The sequence below is a fragment of the Macaca mulatta genome, chromosome 1 (assembly GCF_049350105.2).
Source record: "Macaca mulatta isolate MMU2019108-1 chromosome 1, T2T-MMU8v2.0, whole genome shotgun sequence".
In the NCBI taxonomy this organism is placed as follows: Eukaryota; Metazoa; Chordata; class Mammalia; order Primates; family Cercopithecidae; genus Macaca; species Macaca mulatta.
In genome coordinates, this window is record NC_133406.1 from 61,858,012 (window position 1) to 61,875,405 (window position 17,394).

Here is a 17,394-nt window from a genome sequence, read left to right on the forward strand (position 1 = left end):
GAACTTTTTGTTTAAAAAGCAAAAAACAAAAAAGCATGAGGGATACAAGAGCCTTTGCTGATTTTTTTCTGTGGGTTCATAAGTAGGCTTGCCCTTTCCGTGAGTGTGCCCGTGTGACGGGCACCAGGAGGCACTTGGGTGGGGTCAGGGGAGCAAACAGTAGGATCACTGCCTCTGGGCGGAAGTTTATGACCGGGGACTCACCTCAGCTCACTCTGTCCCTCCCCCAGGATGTCCATGAGGAGCCCCATCTCTGCCCAGCTGGCCCTGGATGGCGTTGGCACCATGGTGAACTGCACCATCAAGTCAGAGGAGAAGAAAGAGCCTTGCCATGAGGCCCCCCAGGGCTCAGCCACTGCCGCTGAACCTCAGCCTGGAGACCCAGCCCGGGCCTCTCAGGATAGTGCTGACCCCCAAGCTCCAGCCCAGGTTTTCAGGGGCTCCTGGGTCAGTGTTCCCGCCCTGCCTCCATCCTCACACCCATGCGCTGTACCTGGGCTCTCTGCTAGACTGGGCAGGCCCACTCCCCTAGATGGCAGCAGATACAGGCAGAAATGGTGATCATAGGGGTAAGACGCTGTGCAGGGAAGCAGGGAGGCACTGCCAAGTTCAGTATGAGGCTGGAAGCAGAGTCACCTATCAGAGCAGGACCTGGATTCACGCCTGCACTCACTCACTCTCTTGATAGTGACTGTTCACCTATGTGTGACCCAGTCCTTGTTTCTGAGGACTAGATGGGGAGATAGAACACACATGCTAAAGTCTGGCTTAAAAGTCATCTACCAGCTTTTTCAGGTGATTTGGGAAAATCAACCTAATTACCCAAGCAAGAATTAGGTCACTGTTAAAGATGATACGGTTCTTCACCCTTAAAACAAGAGAATTGAGCTACATGATTAATAAGGATTCTTGCAACTGCTACAAATTCTGATTTCATATAGGAGATGTAAAAAGGTAACATATAATTAAAATCCAAATAAGTGAAAATGAGGAGAGTTATGGGCTCTAAGAAAGAATCCAGCCTGGAGGAGGGGGTTGGAGAGTGGGGGCACTGGTGATCGAGGAAGACTTCCTGGAGAAGTAGAGCCTCAAGCTAGGCCTTAAAGAATGGGGAGGACTTTGATGAGAGGAGTGAGGCAGGCAGTGGGGAGTTTGAGTAACTTTTGCCAGCCCCTGCCTGCTCCCCTTTGCAGCCCTGCTGGTGTAGTGGGTGTGTTCAAGGGAGCAATAATTAGTAGGTGACTTTTGGCCCCTGATTGCAATGGCAAACCTCATTCACATGCATTAACTCCCTTGATCCCAGCAACAATCCTGTGACAGAGGAGGTATTAATATTTCCATTTTCAAAAGAGGGAAGTCAGGTTCAGAGCAGTTGAGGGACTTGTGTGGGATCAAGCATTGTGTGAGTCACTGAGCCTAGACTGAAACCCAGGTCTTTTGTTTTGAAATCTTCTGTTCTTTTCCTGAACAAAGCTTGGGCAGGTAGAGGTCAAAGGGGCCTACTGAGTGGAGAAGTAGGACCTGGATAGGGCTGGGATCCCTCAGGGTACACATCTTTGGGGTTCCCAGCCCTCCCTGCAGCCTGTCCCCTTCTCCTGGGGGTGATGGTGACAATTCAGTATGTCTTGCAGGACTGTAGCTCTCCAGAGGGTAATGGATCCCCGGAACCCAAGAGACCAGGAGCGTCGGAGGCTGCCTCTGGAAGCCAGGAGAAGCTGGACTTCAACCGAAATTTGAAAGAAGGTAGGATGTCTGCCCTAGTTAGAAGCAGAAGCCTGAGGCAGGAAGGTGTTGTTAAGACGGTTATTCCTCACCCCTTTGCTGTCTTCCAGTGGTGCCAGCCATCGAGAAGCTGTTGTCCAGTGACTGGAAGGAGAGGTTTCTAGGAAGGAACTCTATGGAAGCCAAAGATGTCAAAGGTGAAGGCCTGTCGGGGGTGGGGGAGATGTTTGAACCCCATCTCTCTTCTGGTCTGGTCATGCAGCCTGGCTCTGTAGGGCAGTTAGTTCTTGGTACCCTCATACCTATCCTGTGCCATCTGGCTCCTGCCTGGCCTTAGGGGTCATCACCATCCCTCGCCTGGGGGCCCCAAGCATTAGGTCTCACTCATCCCATGCAGGAGAGGCCTGGTAGGAATCAAATCCCATGACTCTGAATCTGGGCTCTCACCAGGCACCCTTGTGACTTCAGGCATGTCATTGCCACTTCCCAGGTCTAACCGCAACATGAGCAGAAAGTTCCCTTTCACTCTAATTAATTCTAGGTCAGTTGGACCTCACTAAGTGAATGAGAAGTAGTGATTAATGGGCTTGGGTTCCTTAGAGTGATTTTTTTGTTTTGTTTTTGCTTTTTTTTGGGGGGGGGGTTTGGAGATACGGTCTCCCTATGTTGCCCAGGCTGGAGTGCAGAGGCACAATCTTGACTCACTGCAGCCTCAACCTCCTGAGTGATCCTCCCATCTCAGACCCCTGAGTAGCTGGGAACACAGGCACCTGCCACCAAGCCAGGCTAATTTTTATATATTTTTTAATAGAGATGATGTCTTACTATGTTGCCCAGGCTGGTCTCAGACCCCATGGGCTCAGGCAGTCCTCCCACCTTGGCATCTCAAATTGCTGGAACTGCAGACATGAGCCACCCACCGCACCCAGCCAGAATGATCATTTTTGCATTGTCATCGATCACACCCACAGAGGGAACTTTAAAACCATAGAGATGCTCAGGCTCCACCCCCACCTATTGAATGGGAACCCTGGGGCATGGTAGGGGCCTGGGCCTCTATACTTCTCAAAGGATCCCTGAGTGATTCCAATGTTTAAAAAAATAAAGAAAAAAGGAAAAAAAAGGTCTGTGGCCAGGCACTCAGGAATAAACTGCTGCATCAGACAGGAGCTAAACTGGAGGTCAGGGAAGCACTAACATTTATTGGTTGAGGACCACGTTCCAGATCCTGGACTAAGAGCTTTGTATATGTTAGTGCTTCTTTTTTTTTTTTTTTTTTTTTTTTTTCCTGGAGACAGCTGGCTCTGTTGCCCAGGCTGGAATATAGTGGTGTGATCTTGGCTCACTGCAAACTTCGTCTCCTGGGTTCAAGCACTTCTCCTGCCTCAGTCTCCCGAGTAGTTGGGATTACAGGCACGTGCCACCACACCCAGCTAATTTTTGCATTTTTATAGAGATGGAGTTTTACCATGTTGTTCAGGCTGGTCTTGAACTCCTGACCTCAAGTGATCCACCTGCCTTGGCCTCCTAAAGTGCTGGGATTATAGGCGTGAGCCACCAAGCCTGACCTCTATTAGCTCATTTATCCCTCACAGTAACCCTCTGAAGTGACTGTCATTATGCCCACTTAACAGACTCTAAAAACCCTAAAGTGCAGAGAAATTGGTAACTTGCCTAACAGCTCACAGGCAGCACGGGTGGAAATGGGAATTGACCCCAGAGCTGTCTTGCTTCAAAGCCGGAGTGTGTCCCACTGGATCCCTCTGATGGGATGGTTGTCCACCCTGACCCTGTGTGGTGCTGAGCACTCGAGGACATTCAAGAGGCCCAGGGCTCTGGGGCTGAGACGTCCCACTGTCAGCATTTTCAGGGGGCCTGGAATTCATGGCTAATAGGGGAGAACTTCTAGGCTAGTAGTTGCCAGGTAGCAACATGAAGAACCCCCTTCAAGGCAAGCATCTTGTGTCATCATCTCTGTGGCTCAGCCCCTAATGGTCCTGGGACATAGCAATTGCTCAATAAGTTTTTGATAGATGGGTGGATAGATGGATGGATGTACAGATGAACAAATAAAAAGTCTCAATGGGGGCTGTTTCACTGTGGAGCAGGGACCCAAGAGAGCCTAGCAGAGAAGGAGCTCCAGCTTCTGGTCATGATCCACCAGCTGTCCACCCTGCGGGACCAGCTCCTGACAGCCCACTCGGAGCAGAAGAACATGGCTGCCATGCTGTTTGAGAAGCAGCAGCAGCAGATGGAGCTTGCCCGGCAGCAGCAGGAGCAGGTAGGTCCTGTTCGGTGGGTGTGGCTTTCTTTCCAGGAAAAGGAGTGTGTCAGGACCTAGAGAAGGGTGCCTTAGGGGCAGGCCTCACCAGTGCAAGCTGGGGCCTGGGGGCAGGCGGGGCAGGGTCTATGGCCAGGGGCTGTAGGATTCCCACCTGGACTGATTCATGAGCCCTTGTGCGGGGTCAGGGTAGGAGGGTATGAAAGGGACTCTGCAGGAAGAGCAGCTTGCAGCTTCCTACCCAGCCTCCTGGTCCTGGAGGGAGGGATGAGCTTCCTACAAAAGGAGAACCAATTCTGAGGGCTGACTGCTCTGCTCCCTACTGCCACCCCACTCCGCGGTTTGCCCCACTGTAGAAAGCAGGGCGTGGTTAGGGCTGGGCAGGCTCTGGGCCCCAGGGCTAATGTCTGTGACCCCCTCTGCCCACTCTTTCCCTCTCCCAGATTGCAAAGCAGCAGCAGCAGCTGATTCAGCAGCAGCATAAGATCAACCTCCTTCAGCAGCAGATCCAGGTAACCAGAAGGGAGACCCAGAGAGGCATGGGAGGTGGTTGAGGGAGTTGACACCAGCCTGGAGGGTGCTGGGGACAGGGGATGTGCACCGAGTTAAAGCACCAGAGCAGAATCACTCAGGCTTGACCCGAGGAGGGTTATTTCTGTTCTAGCCTCCAACCTGTCTTCCTTCCCTGATTTGAGGGAGGAGCCCGGCCTGTCTTCCTCCCCAGCTGAGATCTGAGGGCAGGTAGACAGGGGCCCACAGAGGTGGCCTAGGGTCAGTGGGATCCTTTAGAAAACTGTCCCTGCTTTATCCCCTGTGCCTCTTGTCCATGGGTCCATTCTCTGTGTCGTAGGCTGACCATAGTTGGGTAGCTCTTTGGGTCCCTGGGGACTCACACAGCGTTTCTTTGCCTTCAGCAGGTTAACATGCCTTATGTCATGATCCCAGCCTTCCCCCCAAGCCACCAACCTCTGCCTGTCACCCCCGACTCCCAGCTGGCCTTACCCATTCAGCCCATTCCCTGCAAACCAGGTGAGTGAGAGAAGGGAGGTTCCAGCATGGCAGCCAACCTGTCCTGAGGTCAGGGAAAGCGCCCTGGAGCGACTCTCATCCATTAATTTGCTATGTGAACTTCCTGGGCCTCAGTTTTGGATCTGTCTGGTGGAAGAATAATCCTCTTTTTCTGAATCTTGCTGAATTTCACTGAACTTCACTGGGAGAATGAAAAGAAATAGCACACTGAAAAACCATAAAGCCCTTTCCAGATGTAAAATGATGTAGCAATCCAGGTCTAGTCTCCCCAATTCGAGTATATTTACTGTGCCAGAATATTAATATCTGGAATATTGCCGGGTACGGTGGCTCACGCCTGTAATCCCAGCACTTTGGGAGGCCAAAGTGGGTGGATCACTTGAGGTCAGGAGTTTGGGGCCAGCCTGGCCAACATGGTGAAACCCCATCTTTACTAAAAATACAAAAATTAGCTGGGTGTGGTGGTGCATGCTTGTAGTCCCAGCTACTCAGAAGTCTGAGGCAGGAGAAACGCTTGAACCTGGGAAGTGGAGGTTGCAGTGAACTGAGATTGTACCACTGCACTCCAATCTGGGTGACAGAGCGAGACTCCATTTAAAAAAAAAAAAATCTGGAATATTAACTGGGGTTTATAAATCTCCCAAATTCTTTTTTGTTTGTTTGTTTGTGTTTTGAGAGACAGAGTCTCACTTGTTCTGTCACCTGGGCTCTGGAGTGCCATGGTGTAATCTCAGCCCACTGCTGCAACCTCCGCCTCCCATGTTCAAGCAATTCTCCTGCCTCAGCCTCCCGAGTGGCTGGAATTACAGGTGCACACCACTATGCCTGGCTAATTTTTGTATTTTTAGTAGAGACAAAGCCTCGCCATGTTGCCCAGGCTGGTCTCCTGACCTCAAGTGATCCTCCCGCCTCGGCCTCCCAAAGTGCTGGGATTATGGGCATGAGCCAACATCTCCCAAATTCTAACAGCCACGATTCCTATCTTCACACTCTTGCCCCTGCCTACACCATGTCACTCTGGCCATGTCACACTCTTGCCCCTGCCTACACCATGTCACCCCATCACTGAAATTCAGCAGACTGGCCATGTGTCAGACAAGGGTGTGGGACCTGATGGTGCAGGGCAGTTGGGGACGGAGCATGGAGTCTGGGATTTATTTTCTAGGCCGTGGGTGCATGTGAACGTTAGAGTAGTGAGTGTGTCATTCTGGCTTTGAGGAGTAGGGAGTGGAGGCCAGAAGCAGGACCTGCTGAGGTGATTCTAGTAATAGGGGATGATACCTGAACTAGGGCAGTGACAGAGAGTTATGGGGACAGGGCAGAGACGCTGCCCATAATTACCCCAGGAGTGTGGACAGCTTTAAAGGCAACCTGTGCTAGTTCATCGTCCCTGTTCCACAGGTGAGAAAGAGACAGAAGAGGAAATTCCCTGAGGCCTGTAGGCTGTGGGCTTGGGTAGACTGCTCAGTCCCACCCGCTCTCCGCTCCTGCGTGGTTTTGGCCGGGCACTGTAGGGTGGTGTGAAGGGGAAACACGAAGGACTGAGAAAGCCAGGCCCCATCTTCATCCATTCAGGGGCTGTAGAAAGACACCATGGACTGGGTGGCTCATAAACAACAGACGTTTATTCCTCACATACAGTTCTGGGGGCTGGGAATTTCAAGATCATGAAGCCAGCATATTCGGTGTCTGGTGAGGGCCGACTTTCTGGTTCACAGATGGCGTCTCTCACTGTGTCCTCAGGTGGTGAAAGGGGTATACAGGCTCCCTCAGGCCTCCAATCTCATTCCTGAGGGCTCCACCCTCATGACCCAGTCACCCCCCAAAGGTCCCACATCCTAATTCTATCACATTGGGAATTAGATTTCAACATAGAGGGGCACAAACATTCAGACCATAGCATCCTGCCCCAGACTCTCCCCAGGTCATTTTCTAGTCATATGCAAAATGCAATTCATTCCATCCCAATAGGCACCCAAATCTTAACTTGTTCCAGCATCAGTTCAAAAGTTTCAAGTCCAGAGCCTCATCTAATCTCACCTAGGCTGGGCGCAGTGATTCATGTCTATAATCCCAGCACTTTGGGAGGCTGAGGCAGGAGGACTGCTTGATGCCAGGAGTTCAAGACCAGCGTGGGCAACAAAGTGAGACCCTGTCACTACAGAAAAAAAAAAAGCCCAGCATGGTGGCCTGTGCCTGTGGTCCCAGCTACTTGGGAGGCTGAGGCAGGAGGATTGCATGAGCCCAGGGGGACAAGGCTGTAGTGAGCTACGATTGCACCACTGTATACCCTCTTGGGAGAGAGAGCGAGACATACAGAGACAGAGTGAGGCCCTGTCGCATAACAGACAAAAATAATAATAAATCTCAAATCAGTTATAGGTAAGACTCAAGGTATAATTCATTCTGAAGCAAATTCCCCTTCAGAACTGAGGAATGAATTTCTGAGGTCTGTAAGCTGTCCAGTTTATGGCACTTTGTTTCAACAGCCTGAGTGGACTAAGACAGGCCCAATGTGGAAGTTTCCAGTTAGCTGGGGGAATGTGGAGTGGAGAAGGTTGAAGGTGGAGGACGGGGTAATTCCAAACCATTGCAACTCCCCATGAATGTGGAGGAGAGCCGTGGAAGCAAGGGGACAGTGATCCGGTCAGGGATAGGGCCCTCAACTGCTTTCTGGGCAAGTGAGGCAGTAAATAAGGTGTGGGAGCCTGGGACTGGCACGGCTGCCTCCCTCTTTGTTTGCTCCAGAAACTAAGCAAGCAAGGTCCCTTGCAAAAGCTGACTGCAAACAGTGGCCCTCCCTAGCTCACAAACCTTACACGGTGCTCTGTACCCACAGCATGGGCTCCACACTCCTGACCTCGGCCTTCAAGGGCCTGGGAGCCAACCCGGCCCTCATGGCCGGCCTCATTCCTCACAGCTCACCCTCACACACGCCACCACCCCATCTCCACCTGCCCGAATCCTGCCCATGCTGCAGGCACTAGCGCACGCCTCGGCTCCCACAGGGAGCCTGCTCTAGTTACCCCGCTGGAGCAGAGTTCACTGGTGTTCTGCCTGTGTGGCTCTCATCACCACCTGCCATGCACTTCGTGATTTCTACATGTGGCCTATCTCTCCACCTCTCCACCTGGATGCTGGGCCTGGGAGTGAGATAGGGTAGGTAGGAGTGCCATGTCAAGGAGAAGGAAAGGCTGTGGAGTCTAGAGGTCCTGGGTTCAAATCCTGATGCTGCCATTTCGTAGCTCTGTGGACAACCCATTTTTCTTCTTCTTTTTATTTTTTTAGTTTTGAAAATTAAAAAATTTTTTTTTTGAAACAGAGTCTTACTCTGTCTTTCAGACTGGAGTGCAGTTGTGTGATCTCGGCTCACTGCAACCTCCGCCTCCTGGGTTCAAGTGATTCTCCTGCCTCAGCCTCCTGAATATCTGGGATCACAGGCGCTTGCCACCATGCCCAGCTAATTTTTGTATTTTTAGTAGGGATGGGGTTTTACCTTGTTGGTCATGCTGGTCAGGCTGGTCTTGAACTCCTGACCTTGTGATCCACTCACCTTGGCCTCCCAAAGTGCTGGGATTACAGGCATGAGCCACTGCACCTGGCTTAAATTCTTCATAATAGATATGGGGGTCTTGCTATGTTGGCCAGATTGGTCTTGAATTCTTGGCCTCAAACAGTCTTCCCACCTCAGCTTCCCAAAGTGCTAGGCGTGAGCCACCACACCTGGCCCCGTTTGACTTCTAAGGTTTTCATTTCTTTTCTGTAAAATGGGATGATGATGTATTCAGCCCGTTACATATCACATACAATGTATTATTGTGAGATGATACACATGAGACATTCTACACAACAGGCAGCCGCTTTTGTGCCCTGTGCCCAGTAGGTACAAAATAAAAGTAGCTGTTGGATGAATAGATGGTGTACCCTCTCTCATTGTGCCATTGTGCCATTCTAGAGTCCCATCCAATGGCACAATGAATCTGGGAAACTCTATTTAGAGTGAGTTGGGAAGGGCGGGAACCCGCTGAAGATACCAGTCAGCGTGCAGAGGGGCAGTGTGGGGTGAGGGGATAGGAGCCACCCAGCAGTGCTTTGGGGCTGGGGAGGGCAGTGGTTGGAACCAAGCTGGCCCAGCTCCGAGCTATTGCCCACCTTGTGGTGCTGGGACCTCGTCAAGCAGGGTGTCTGCTGTTCTGTGCTCATCCAGGACTTTTCTCCTTGCCGCCTTTTCCATAGTGGAGTATCCGCTGCAGCTGCTGCACAGCCCCCCTGCCCCAGTGGTGAAGAGGCCTGGGGCCATGGCCGCCCACCACCCCCTGCAGGTACCGCCCTTTACCTACCGGCCTGGGGCTCCCTCTCGAGCTTATGACGGCCGGCTGCCGTGTTAGGGGACTGCGGGGTGTGGACTGGTGAGCCCTGGCATCCTGTGTTCTTGTTCACCTGCTCCGTCTGCGCCCGCTTTTCTGTCCATCTCCTTGTGTGTTCTGGGTATGCTCACCTCCCTTCCTCTCTGTCCTGCTGTGGGAGTCTCCTTTGGTGTCTGTCATCCTCTGACCTGCCGGGTCTCCCTCAGGAGCCCTCCCAGCCCCTGAACCTCACAGCCAAGCCCAAGGCTCCTGAGCTGCCCAACACCTCCAGCTCCCCAAGCCTGAAGATGAGCAACTGTGCGCCCCGCCCCCCCAGCCATGGAGGCCCCACGCGGGACCTGCAGTCCAGCCCCCCGAGCCTGCCTCTGGGTAAGCCTCCTGCTGCCTGCACTTGTCCCTCAGCCCTCTTTAGGGGAGGGCCAGCGGCATGATGTGACCTTGAGCAGTCCCTTCTCCTCCCTGGAGGAGATTCCAGATTTTATCAAACAAGGCGTTAGACTTGCTCTTAGCAGAAGATCCCTTTCCTCCTCTCCCTCATCATAATCTCTCTGGGTGTTCCAAGCATCAGGGATTCAGGCCAGAGTCGCACAGTTCCAGGGGGTACGATTCTCATTTCTAGTCTATTGACATGCACAACAAATAGCCAGTGTAAGTGGCATCCCCTTGAGGACGTGCAATGCAGCCGCCCCGCGGAAGGACAGGAGGGAACAGTAACTCAGGTGCCTCATGGGAGTGGCATGGCGGGAGGCTGATGGAATTTGGACTCACACTGGGCTGATGCCCTCAGCTTCTCTCGCTTCTCTTCCATCACTTCTGCCCTCTCCCACAGGCTTCCTTGGTGAAGGGGATGCTGTCACCAAAGCCATCCAGGATGCTCGGCAGCTGCTGCACAGCCACAGTGGGGCCTTGGAAGGCTCCCCCAACACCCCCTTCCGTAAGGTAAGGTCCCCCACTCCCCTGAACCTGGAGGCAGCAACAAATGGTGGCCAGGGGTGGAAGACACAGTCTGAGGCCACCAAGTGAGGAGCAGGGAGAGGAGTGGGGTGATGCAGCAGAGGCTGATGTCAGGTTGCCCCTGTCAATCTAGGACCTCATCAGCCTGGACTCATCCCCAGCCAAGGAGCGGCTGGAAGACGGCTGCGTGCACCCACTGGAGGAAGCCATGCTGAGCTGTGACATGGATGGTGAGGGCTCAGGTGTGGGGCTGATGGGCAGGAGGGCCCAACTCTGTATCCTGCCAGGGCAGGCTGTGTCTGCCTCTGATCTCTTCCCTCCCTTGGTCTGTTGGGTCCTTTCGAGGTGTGTGTGCCTCCGCTGTCCCATTATGTGTCTGTTGGCTCTGTCTCTGAGTCTGCTTTCCTAAGTTTTGTGGCTGCTGAGTTTCTGCTCTCTCTTGAGGCCATACCGCTGTGATTTTCTTGGGCCTCTGCTGATAACTTGCTGTTTCTTCTGCCCCATCTGCTCCTGCCTTGCTCCTCCTTGGCTGACTGCTGTGGGAGCCTCCTCAGTGCCTCCTGCTGGTCAAGTAGGGGACATCTCTCTGCTGGCCCTGGGGCACTCTTGGGATCCCAGACAGGCTGCCTGGCTGACTTCACTCCTGTCTCCCAGGCTCCCGCCACTTCCCCGAGTCCCGAAACAGCAGCCACATCAAGAGGCCCATGAACGCCTTCATGGTGTGGGCCAAGGACGAGCGGAGGAAGATCCTGCAAGCCTTCCCAGACATGCACAACTCCAGCATCAGCAAGATCCTTGGTAAGGGCCAGTGGCTGCGGCCATGGTTCAGTATGACCTGGTTGCGGGAGCCAGCTGGGTCTATTTAGGGCGTGCCTGGTGATGTTCCATACTGTGTTGGACTCCAGTAGAATCTGATGATAAGGGTGCAGGAGTTGCTGGGGATGTGAGGGCAGCTGGGTCCTGGGGTCTTACCACTGACGTGTTTGGTAGCATCTGTCCTCAAGAACTCAAGGAATGTGTGTGTGTGTTTACATTCTTTAGTACTCGTGATCTAAATGTTTGTCCAGACCCTTGCTCTGGCAGAAAACAGGAGATACTAGTGTTCTGGGCTGTCACTAGAAAGATTTTTTTTAGTTACATGTCCTTACTTGTGGCCACAGAGGGACGTCGGGCAGGGCAGATGGGGCTCGAGGGGGCAGTTGTTTTCAAGACTGAGGCTCCTGTGGTGTCAGCGCAGGGCAGGACTCCTGTCGACTGAGACATCAGGTATTTTGCCCTGAGCAGGGAGCCTGTCTGGGTTGTTGAAGGCCGGAGGTGGCTGCTCTTTTGTTTATGAAAATCAGGCAGGCCAGAGAGGCTCAAGGAAGTTGCTGCATTGTTAGGAACATGGGTGGGTACTGAGTCTTAAGCTGGCAGTTGGATACCCCTATACAGGCTAACTTCATTCATTCATTTGCCCAACGTCCAAGGAGCACCCATATCGGGCCAGGCCCTTGCTGAGTGCTTGCACATATATTATCTTGTGGACCTACTTGGGGACCAAGATCTTCTCAGGTCCTGCATGGGGCTTGGGGTGGTCAGCACAGCCCAGCACTGACTGCCTGCCCCTGGGGGGTTGGGTCAGGATCTCGCTGGAAGTCCATGACCAACCAGGAGAAGCAGCCCTACTATGAGGAACAGGCACGGCTGAGCCGGCAGCACCTGGAGAAGTATCCTGACTACAAGTACAAGCCACGGCCTAAGCGCACCTGCATCGTGGAGGGCAAGCGGCTGCGTGTGGGCGAGTACAAGGCCCTGATGAGGACCCGGCGTCAGGATGCCCGCCAGAGCTACGTGATCCCGTGAGCAGGCCCCTGCCACAGGCAGCCAGGAGACTGTGTGTGCATGCGTAGCTCTCATAAGTGGCTGGGTGTCAGTGTGTGGCCTGCCTTTGTGTGTGACCCCAGGGGTGCTGTGTGGATGCCTATGTGTGTGTGTTATCTGTGTGTAGTTGATCCTGCACGTGCGACTCGACTGTGTATGGCTATGTATGTGACTGTGGTGACTACTCAGTGGCTGAGGATATAGGAATGTGACTGGAGGACTGGCCACATGGACCTGGAGAAAGTGCCTGTAGATCCCACTGCCAGTGAACTCAATAGAAATTCAAAGGTGCTAGAAATAAAAGTATTCATCACACAGAAAGGTTCCTGACTTGACTAAAGCAAGCACCCTAGTCTATTCCTTTAAACAGGACATCTCCCAGGGCATTTAAAATACACAATTTCTACCTGGTGTGGTGACACACACCTGTAATGCCAGCACTTTGGGAGGCTGAGGCAGGAGGATCCCTTGAGCTCAGGAGTTTGGGACCAGCCTGGGCAACGTAGTGAAATCTCATCTTTAAATAAAATTAGCCTGGTGTGGTGGTGCACACCTGTAGTCCCAGCTACTCGGGAGGCTGAGGCAGGAGGATCACTTGAGCCTGAGAGGCTGACACTGCAGTCAGCTGTGATTGCACACTGTTCTCCAGCATGGGTGACACAGCATGACCCTGTCTCTAAATATAAGAAAACAAAATACACAGTTTCTAAAAACTGGATTCGAACATGATCCTCCAAGAATATTGTCTGTTGAACACATCTATGGCCCTGGGTCTGCAGGTCATCTGCAGGGTTGTAGGTTCAGTGAATCTGGCCATCAGAAAGCAGGCTGGGGGCAGGGTATATAAGTCACAGTCAAGAGTGTGTGGAGTGGGAGTGCACACTTTGAGGAGGCTTGGAGGGGAGATGGGTATGGGGTTGAATCAAGTGTGCATCCGTCACCATGCCCCTTCTCTGCCCCACAGCCCGCAGGCTGGCCAGGTGCAGATGAGCTCCTCGGATGTCCTGTACCCTCGGGCGGCAGGCATGCCGCTGGCACAGCCACTGGTGGAGCACTATGTCCCTCGTAGCCTGGACCCCAACATGCCTGTGATCGTCAACACCTGCAGCCTCCGAGAGGAGGGCGAGGGCGCAGATGACAGGCACTCGGTGGCTGATGGCGAGATGTACCGGTACAGCGAGGACGAGGACTCGGAGGGCGAAGAGAAGAGCGATGGGGAGTTGGTGGTGCTCACAGACTGATCCTGGCTGGGTGGGCCCGGCCCTTTCTCCTCTGGGGAAGACCTCGTCCCAACCCGATGGGCACAGCCAGCCAACCTAAGACTATGTTGGTACTTGGACTTGTTCATGCCCCAGAGATGGGCAAAGCTGTGCACTTGTAGATACATTCATGAGGGGAGAGGTGCCCTCCCTTCCTGAGGAGCTGTTGGCCTGGGTGGGCAGGAACTGCAATATGGCCATGGGCTGAGCTGGCTGAGCACCTCAGCCTTTAGGGCTCATGGCCAGGGGACACTGTGTGACTCTCCTCTCTTGCAGGTCTATTCACCTGGGGTATGGCAGCTACTGACCTGTCTCCCTGGGGTCACATGCTTTGTTTCCATTCTTGTCCTGGCTGGACCAGCCACTGTGGGACCAACACCCCCCCCCACACTCCCCCAGACTGCTCGTCTATCACCAGGATCGCTTTGCACTTTGTGCGAAAGGGTCTGGCTGTCCCTTGCTGTTTTCATCTCTGCCAAGCCCGTTGCGCCTCTGGCTGCTGTGTGTGTGCGTGTGCACGTGTGTGTGTTTCATCTGTTCATTCATTGCACAAGATATTTATTGAGTGCCCACTACGTGCCAGGCACTGTTGCTGAGTTCCTGTGGGTGTGTCTCTCGATGCCACTCCTGCTTCTCCGGGAGCCTCTTTCTGTGCTTCTCTTTGTCCCCAAATTGCTACCTCTTTGTCAGTCTGGGTGTCTCAGGTTCTGTGTTTCCTTGTGTGCATTTCTGTCTCTCTCTGTCCTTGTCTCTCTGCAAGGCCCTTTATTTCTCTCTTTCTTGGTGTCTGTCCGTGCTCCCTTTGCCCTCTGGATTCTCTGGGTCTGTGTAGGCCCCTGGTCTGCCCTGGGCTCATCAGCCTTCCTGACCTCCTCCTGCCCTCCCCTTCACTCCCTCCCTGGCTCTGCCAGTCGGTTCCCACGGAGCCATTTTTAGCTCTGATCAGCATGGGAATGTGCCTCGGCCTCCAAGGGGCTTTGTCCTGGTGCCCCCGCCCCTGGTCCCAACCTGATCCCATGAGGGAGTCGGGACAGGAGGATTGATGGTGCTCCCCTTCCTGCCAGCGTCAGAGGCCCTGGAGAGGGGCTCTCCATGGCAGCTGGTCTTTATTCCTCCCTCATGAGCACAGGGCGGGGGGCTCCCCATTCTTGGAAGAGGTGGAGAAGACTCCTGGGCTTCAGCCTCTCCCACCCAGCCCTGCTCCTCACCTGCCAGCCGTCCCCTCCCCCACTCTATACTGGGGACTGGATCTCAGCCTCTGATCAGTTTCACAAAGTTTGTTCCCTAAGGAAATCAAATCCCATTGTCACCTAACTCTAAAGATCTAAACAGCCCACGGATCAGTATGGGAACCCCAAATCCCACAGGGCCAGATGTGGAGTCTGTGTCTGCCCCCGTCTTCTCTTCATCTTCAAAGCCCCCACTTCTCTCCAGGCTGTTTCTTTTTTTATGACTGTAAACATAGATAGTGCTTTATTTTGTTAATAATAAGATAATGATGAGTAACTTAACCAGCACATTTCTCCTGTTTACACTCGGGGGATTTTTTTGTTTTCTGATGACATAATAAAGACAGATCATTTCAGAATCTGGCCCTTGTGCAGGGGAGGAGGGAGGCTGGCTTAAGTCCAGAATTCCTAAATACGCCACCAGCCTGGGCACCACTGTCCCCTGGTGGCAGCCTGCAAAAGCTTCAGGCCTGGGGCTTCCTAGGAATCGGCTTCATGCAAGGGAATCCCAGGCCAGGTCTGTGAGTGACCTGAGTGACCACAGAGCCCACACTGAATGCCCCTACCTTGAGGAGGTGAGGCCACCCGGATCCTAAGAAGGCAATAGTAAGAGCACTGTAATAGGAGTCAGGAAGCTCAGGGTCTCCCTAGAACTGGCTACATGGCTGGGGTTGGGGAGTGGGAGCCAGGTCTCTCCTTTGGGGCCTCATTGTCCTCATCTGACAACAAGATTAAACCTTATACCTGGTTCTTATTCAGAGAAGGAGCCCTTTGAGACTCTAATGAAAGCTGTGGATCCTTTTCTCAGAAAAGGGCTCACAAAGGTTTACCCTTAAGCCCAGCTGAGGCCCCCACAATGCTAATTAATGAAGCAGGGTCTCTAATGATAATGCTTCAGGCTCTCCATGACACATGCTTTGAATGAACACTTCAGACCTAGTTATCACATTGGGAGAAGTAATAGGCCTGCAAGGGCCGGATGACGGACTGAAATGCCTCAAAAATGCATATTAACCAGGCTTTAGAGAGACAAATCTTGTGGTGAAAAATTAATCCCATCAGTATAGAGTGGGGACAGCAAAACCGAATGGCAGTTCTTGTGGAAGAGTTGGACTTGGGCTGAATTAATAGAGGTTTGTGTTCACAACAAGGGAGGTGATGGTCCAGTGAACCCCACACAGACCTAGTCCCAGGGGCAGCATGCCCTACCTCGCCCCGTCACTAGGGAAGTCTGGCCTCACAATGGAGGGGCCCCAAAGCAGGCACCCCACATGGAGGAGCACAGGAGGGATCCTGGTGGACATTGTCCTTAGAGGAGTCTTCAGAAGGGTCAGGCATGTTTCCTCTAGAAAACAAGACAGAGTTGGACAGAAAGGACAGGATTGCTTTCTCCAAAGCTGCCAGGTGGGCAAAGTGTAGTATTCCACAAAGCTCATGAGGCAGAACTTCAGCTCTTGGATGAGGTTCAAGGCTGTCTTGACATAAAGAACACCTTTTCCACAAATAAGAGTGAACTTCCCAACTCGGGAAGTCCTCAAGCTCTTGAGTCCTGGTGGAGGGATTTCTAGATTGGAGAGGGTAGTGGTGAGAGAGGGCAGGTGTGGTCGATTCTAGGACTACAAAGTTGGGAGGGTGTGGAATAGAGACTGCCCAAGAATTAAGCGCCCAGCCATTTGGTCTGCGGAGCGTCCTGGATGCTGGCTGGCTGTTTTTTCCCCAGCCCAGGTTCTCAGAGCCTCCTCTCCTTTGCCCTCCTCACGCCATATCTGGAAAAGATGCAGGCAGATGTGGGAGGAGGAGCTGGCGGTGGCGCCTGCCCCCTGGTGGTCACGATGGAGAGCTGCTCATTGCACCTCCCACTGTCTATCCCCTCCCCCCTCCGACCTCGGCCCTCGGCCTCCTCCACTTTTCCAAACCAGGTCCTGCCAGTCTCAAGACTCTCCTAACCTGGCTCATTCCCACCTGTCGGTCCTGAGTTCCTCTTCCCTTCTCCAAGTGCTCTTGTCTTGCCTGCCTTATTCCATCTGCTGAGACACAGTAGCGGGCCATGGAGCCCCACCCCCTGTCCCATGAGAGGCAGGATGGGGCCAGGTGGTTGCAGAGGCCAGGAGCAGAGTGGCGTGGTCATTACCGGGAAAGCTGGGCCACAAGTTCGTCCCTTCCGTGCGTCTCCGGCAGAGACCGTGGGGCAGAGCCCGTTGGGAAGATGGATATGCCCGGGTGTCCTTTAACTAGAGCTCTTTGCTAAGAGTCTTGGAAGGGGCCCGAGGGGGTGGAGCCCAGATCACACTTGGGAGGCTCCCAGGCCCGGTGTTCAGCCAGGAGGGCAGGAGTGCTGGTTAGCCTGGGGTGGCAGTGAAAGGAGCGAAGGAGGAACTCGCAGTCTTTGGGGGACAGGATTGTGTTCCCTGCCACCACACCAGCTCACTCCGCCGGAGGGCTGGGGGAATGAGAATACCTTCTTAGAGGCAGCAGTGGGATGATGGCTGCTGTTAATTCCTTCCCATGCAGATGGTGGCCAGGGCCTTAGGGGCACAGGATAATACTTGGGGGGGGCTCTGTCCCAGCCATTCCCTACTCACCAGTACGACACTTGTCTCCAGCGCAACAGCATCAAGGCCCAGGAGGCTGGAAACAAAGCTGGCTTCACAGTGTTAATTCTGCCCTCAATTCCAGAGGTGGCTCGGAGA

At 53.4% G+C, this 17,394-nt stretch overlaps 1 protein-coding gene and 1 long non-coding RNA gene across 18 annotated transcripts in view; one reads left to right on the forward strand and one right to left on the reverse strand.

Annotated features, from left to right (window-relative positions):
* SOX13 (SRY-box transcription factor 13) overlaps nt 1-15,060 on the forward strand; it is a 54,816-nt gene extending 39,756 nt beyond the window's left edge. For 5 of the 17 annotated variants that reach the window (XM_015119755.3, XM_078003821.1, XM_078003823.1 and 2 more), the window contains exons 2-14: nt 231-429; nt 1,632-1,743; nt 1,833-1,919; nt 3,831-4,003; nt 4,447-4,515; nt 4,918-5,032; nt 9,269-9,354; nt 9,606-9,768; nt 10,229-10,338; nt 10,487-10,583; nt 11,008-11,151; nt 11,978-12,194; nt 13,181-15,060. In XM_015119755.3, coding sequence (XP_014975241.1) covers nt 232-429; nt 1,632-1,743; nt 1,833-1,919; nt 3,831-4,003; nt 4,447-4,515; nt 4,918-5,032; nt 9,269-9,354; nt 9,606-9,768; nt 10,229-10,338; nt 10,487-10,583; nt 11,008-11,151; nt 11,978-12,194; nt 13,181-13,457 — 1,848 coding nt within the window. In that variant the 5' untranslated portion in view covers nt 231 and the 3' untranslated portion in view covers nt 13,458-15,060. Of the gene's footprint in view, nt 1-230; nt 448-1,631; nt 1,744-1,832; nt 1,920-3,830; nt 4,004-4,446; nt 4,516-4,917; nt 5,033-9,268; nt 9,355-9,605; nt 9,769-10,228; nt 10,344-10,486; nt 10,584-11,007; nt 11,152-11,977; nt 12,195-13,180 lie in introns of all 17 variants that reach the window. The other 12 variants (XM_001099185.4, XM_078003793.1, XM_078003799.1 and 9 more) reach the window with 5 other exon arrangements.
* On the reverse strand, nt 14,914-16,806 carry LOC114680117 (uncharacterized). The gene is made up of 2 exons (XR_003732160.2): nt 16,667-16,806; nt 14,914-16,470 (listed from the first exon to the last, which is right to left on the reverse strand). It is a non-coding gene; the product is annotated as an uncharacterized LOC114680117 (long non-coding RNA).
* Nucleotides 16,807-17,394: the final 588 nt, after the last annotated feature.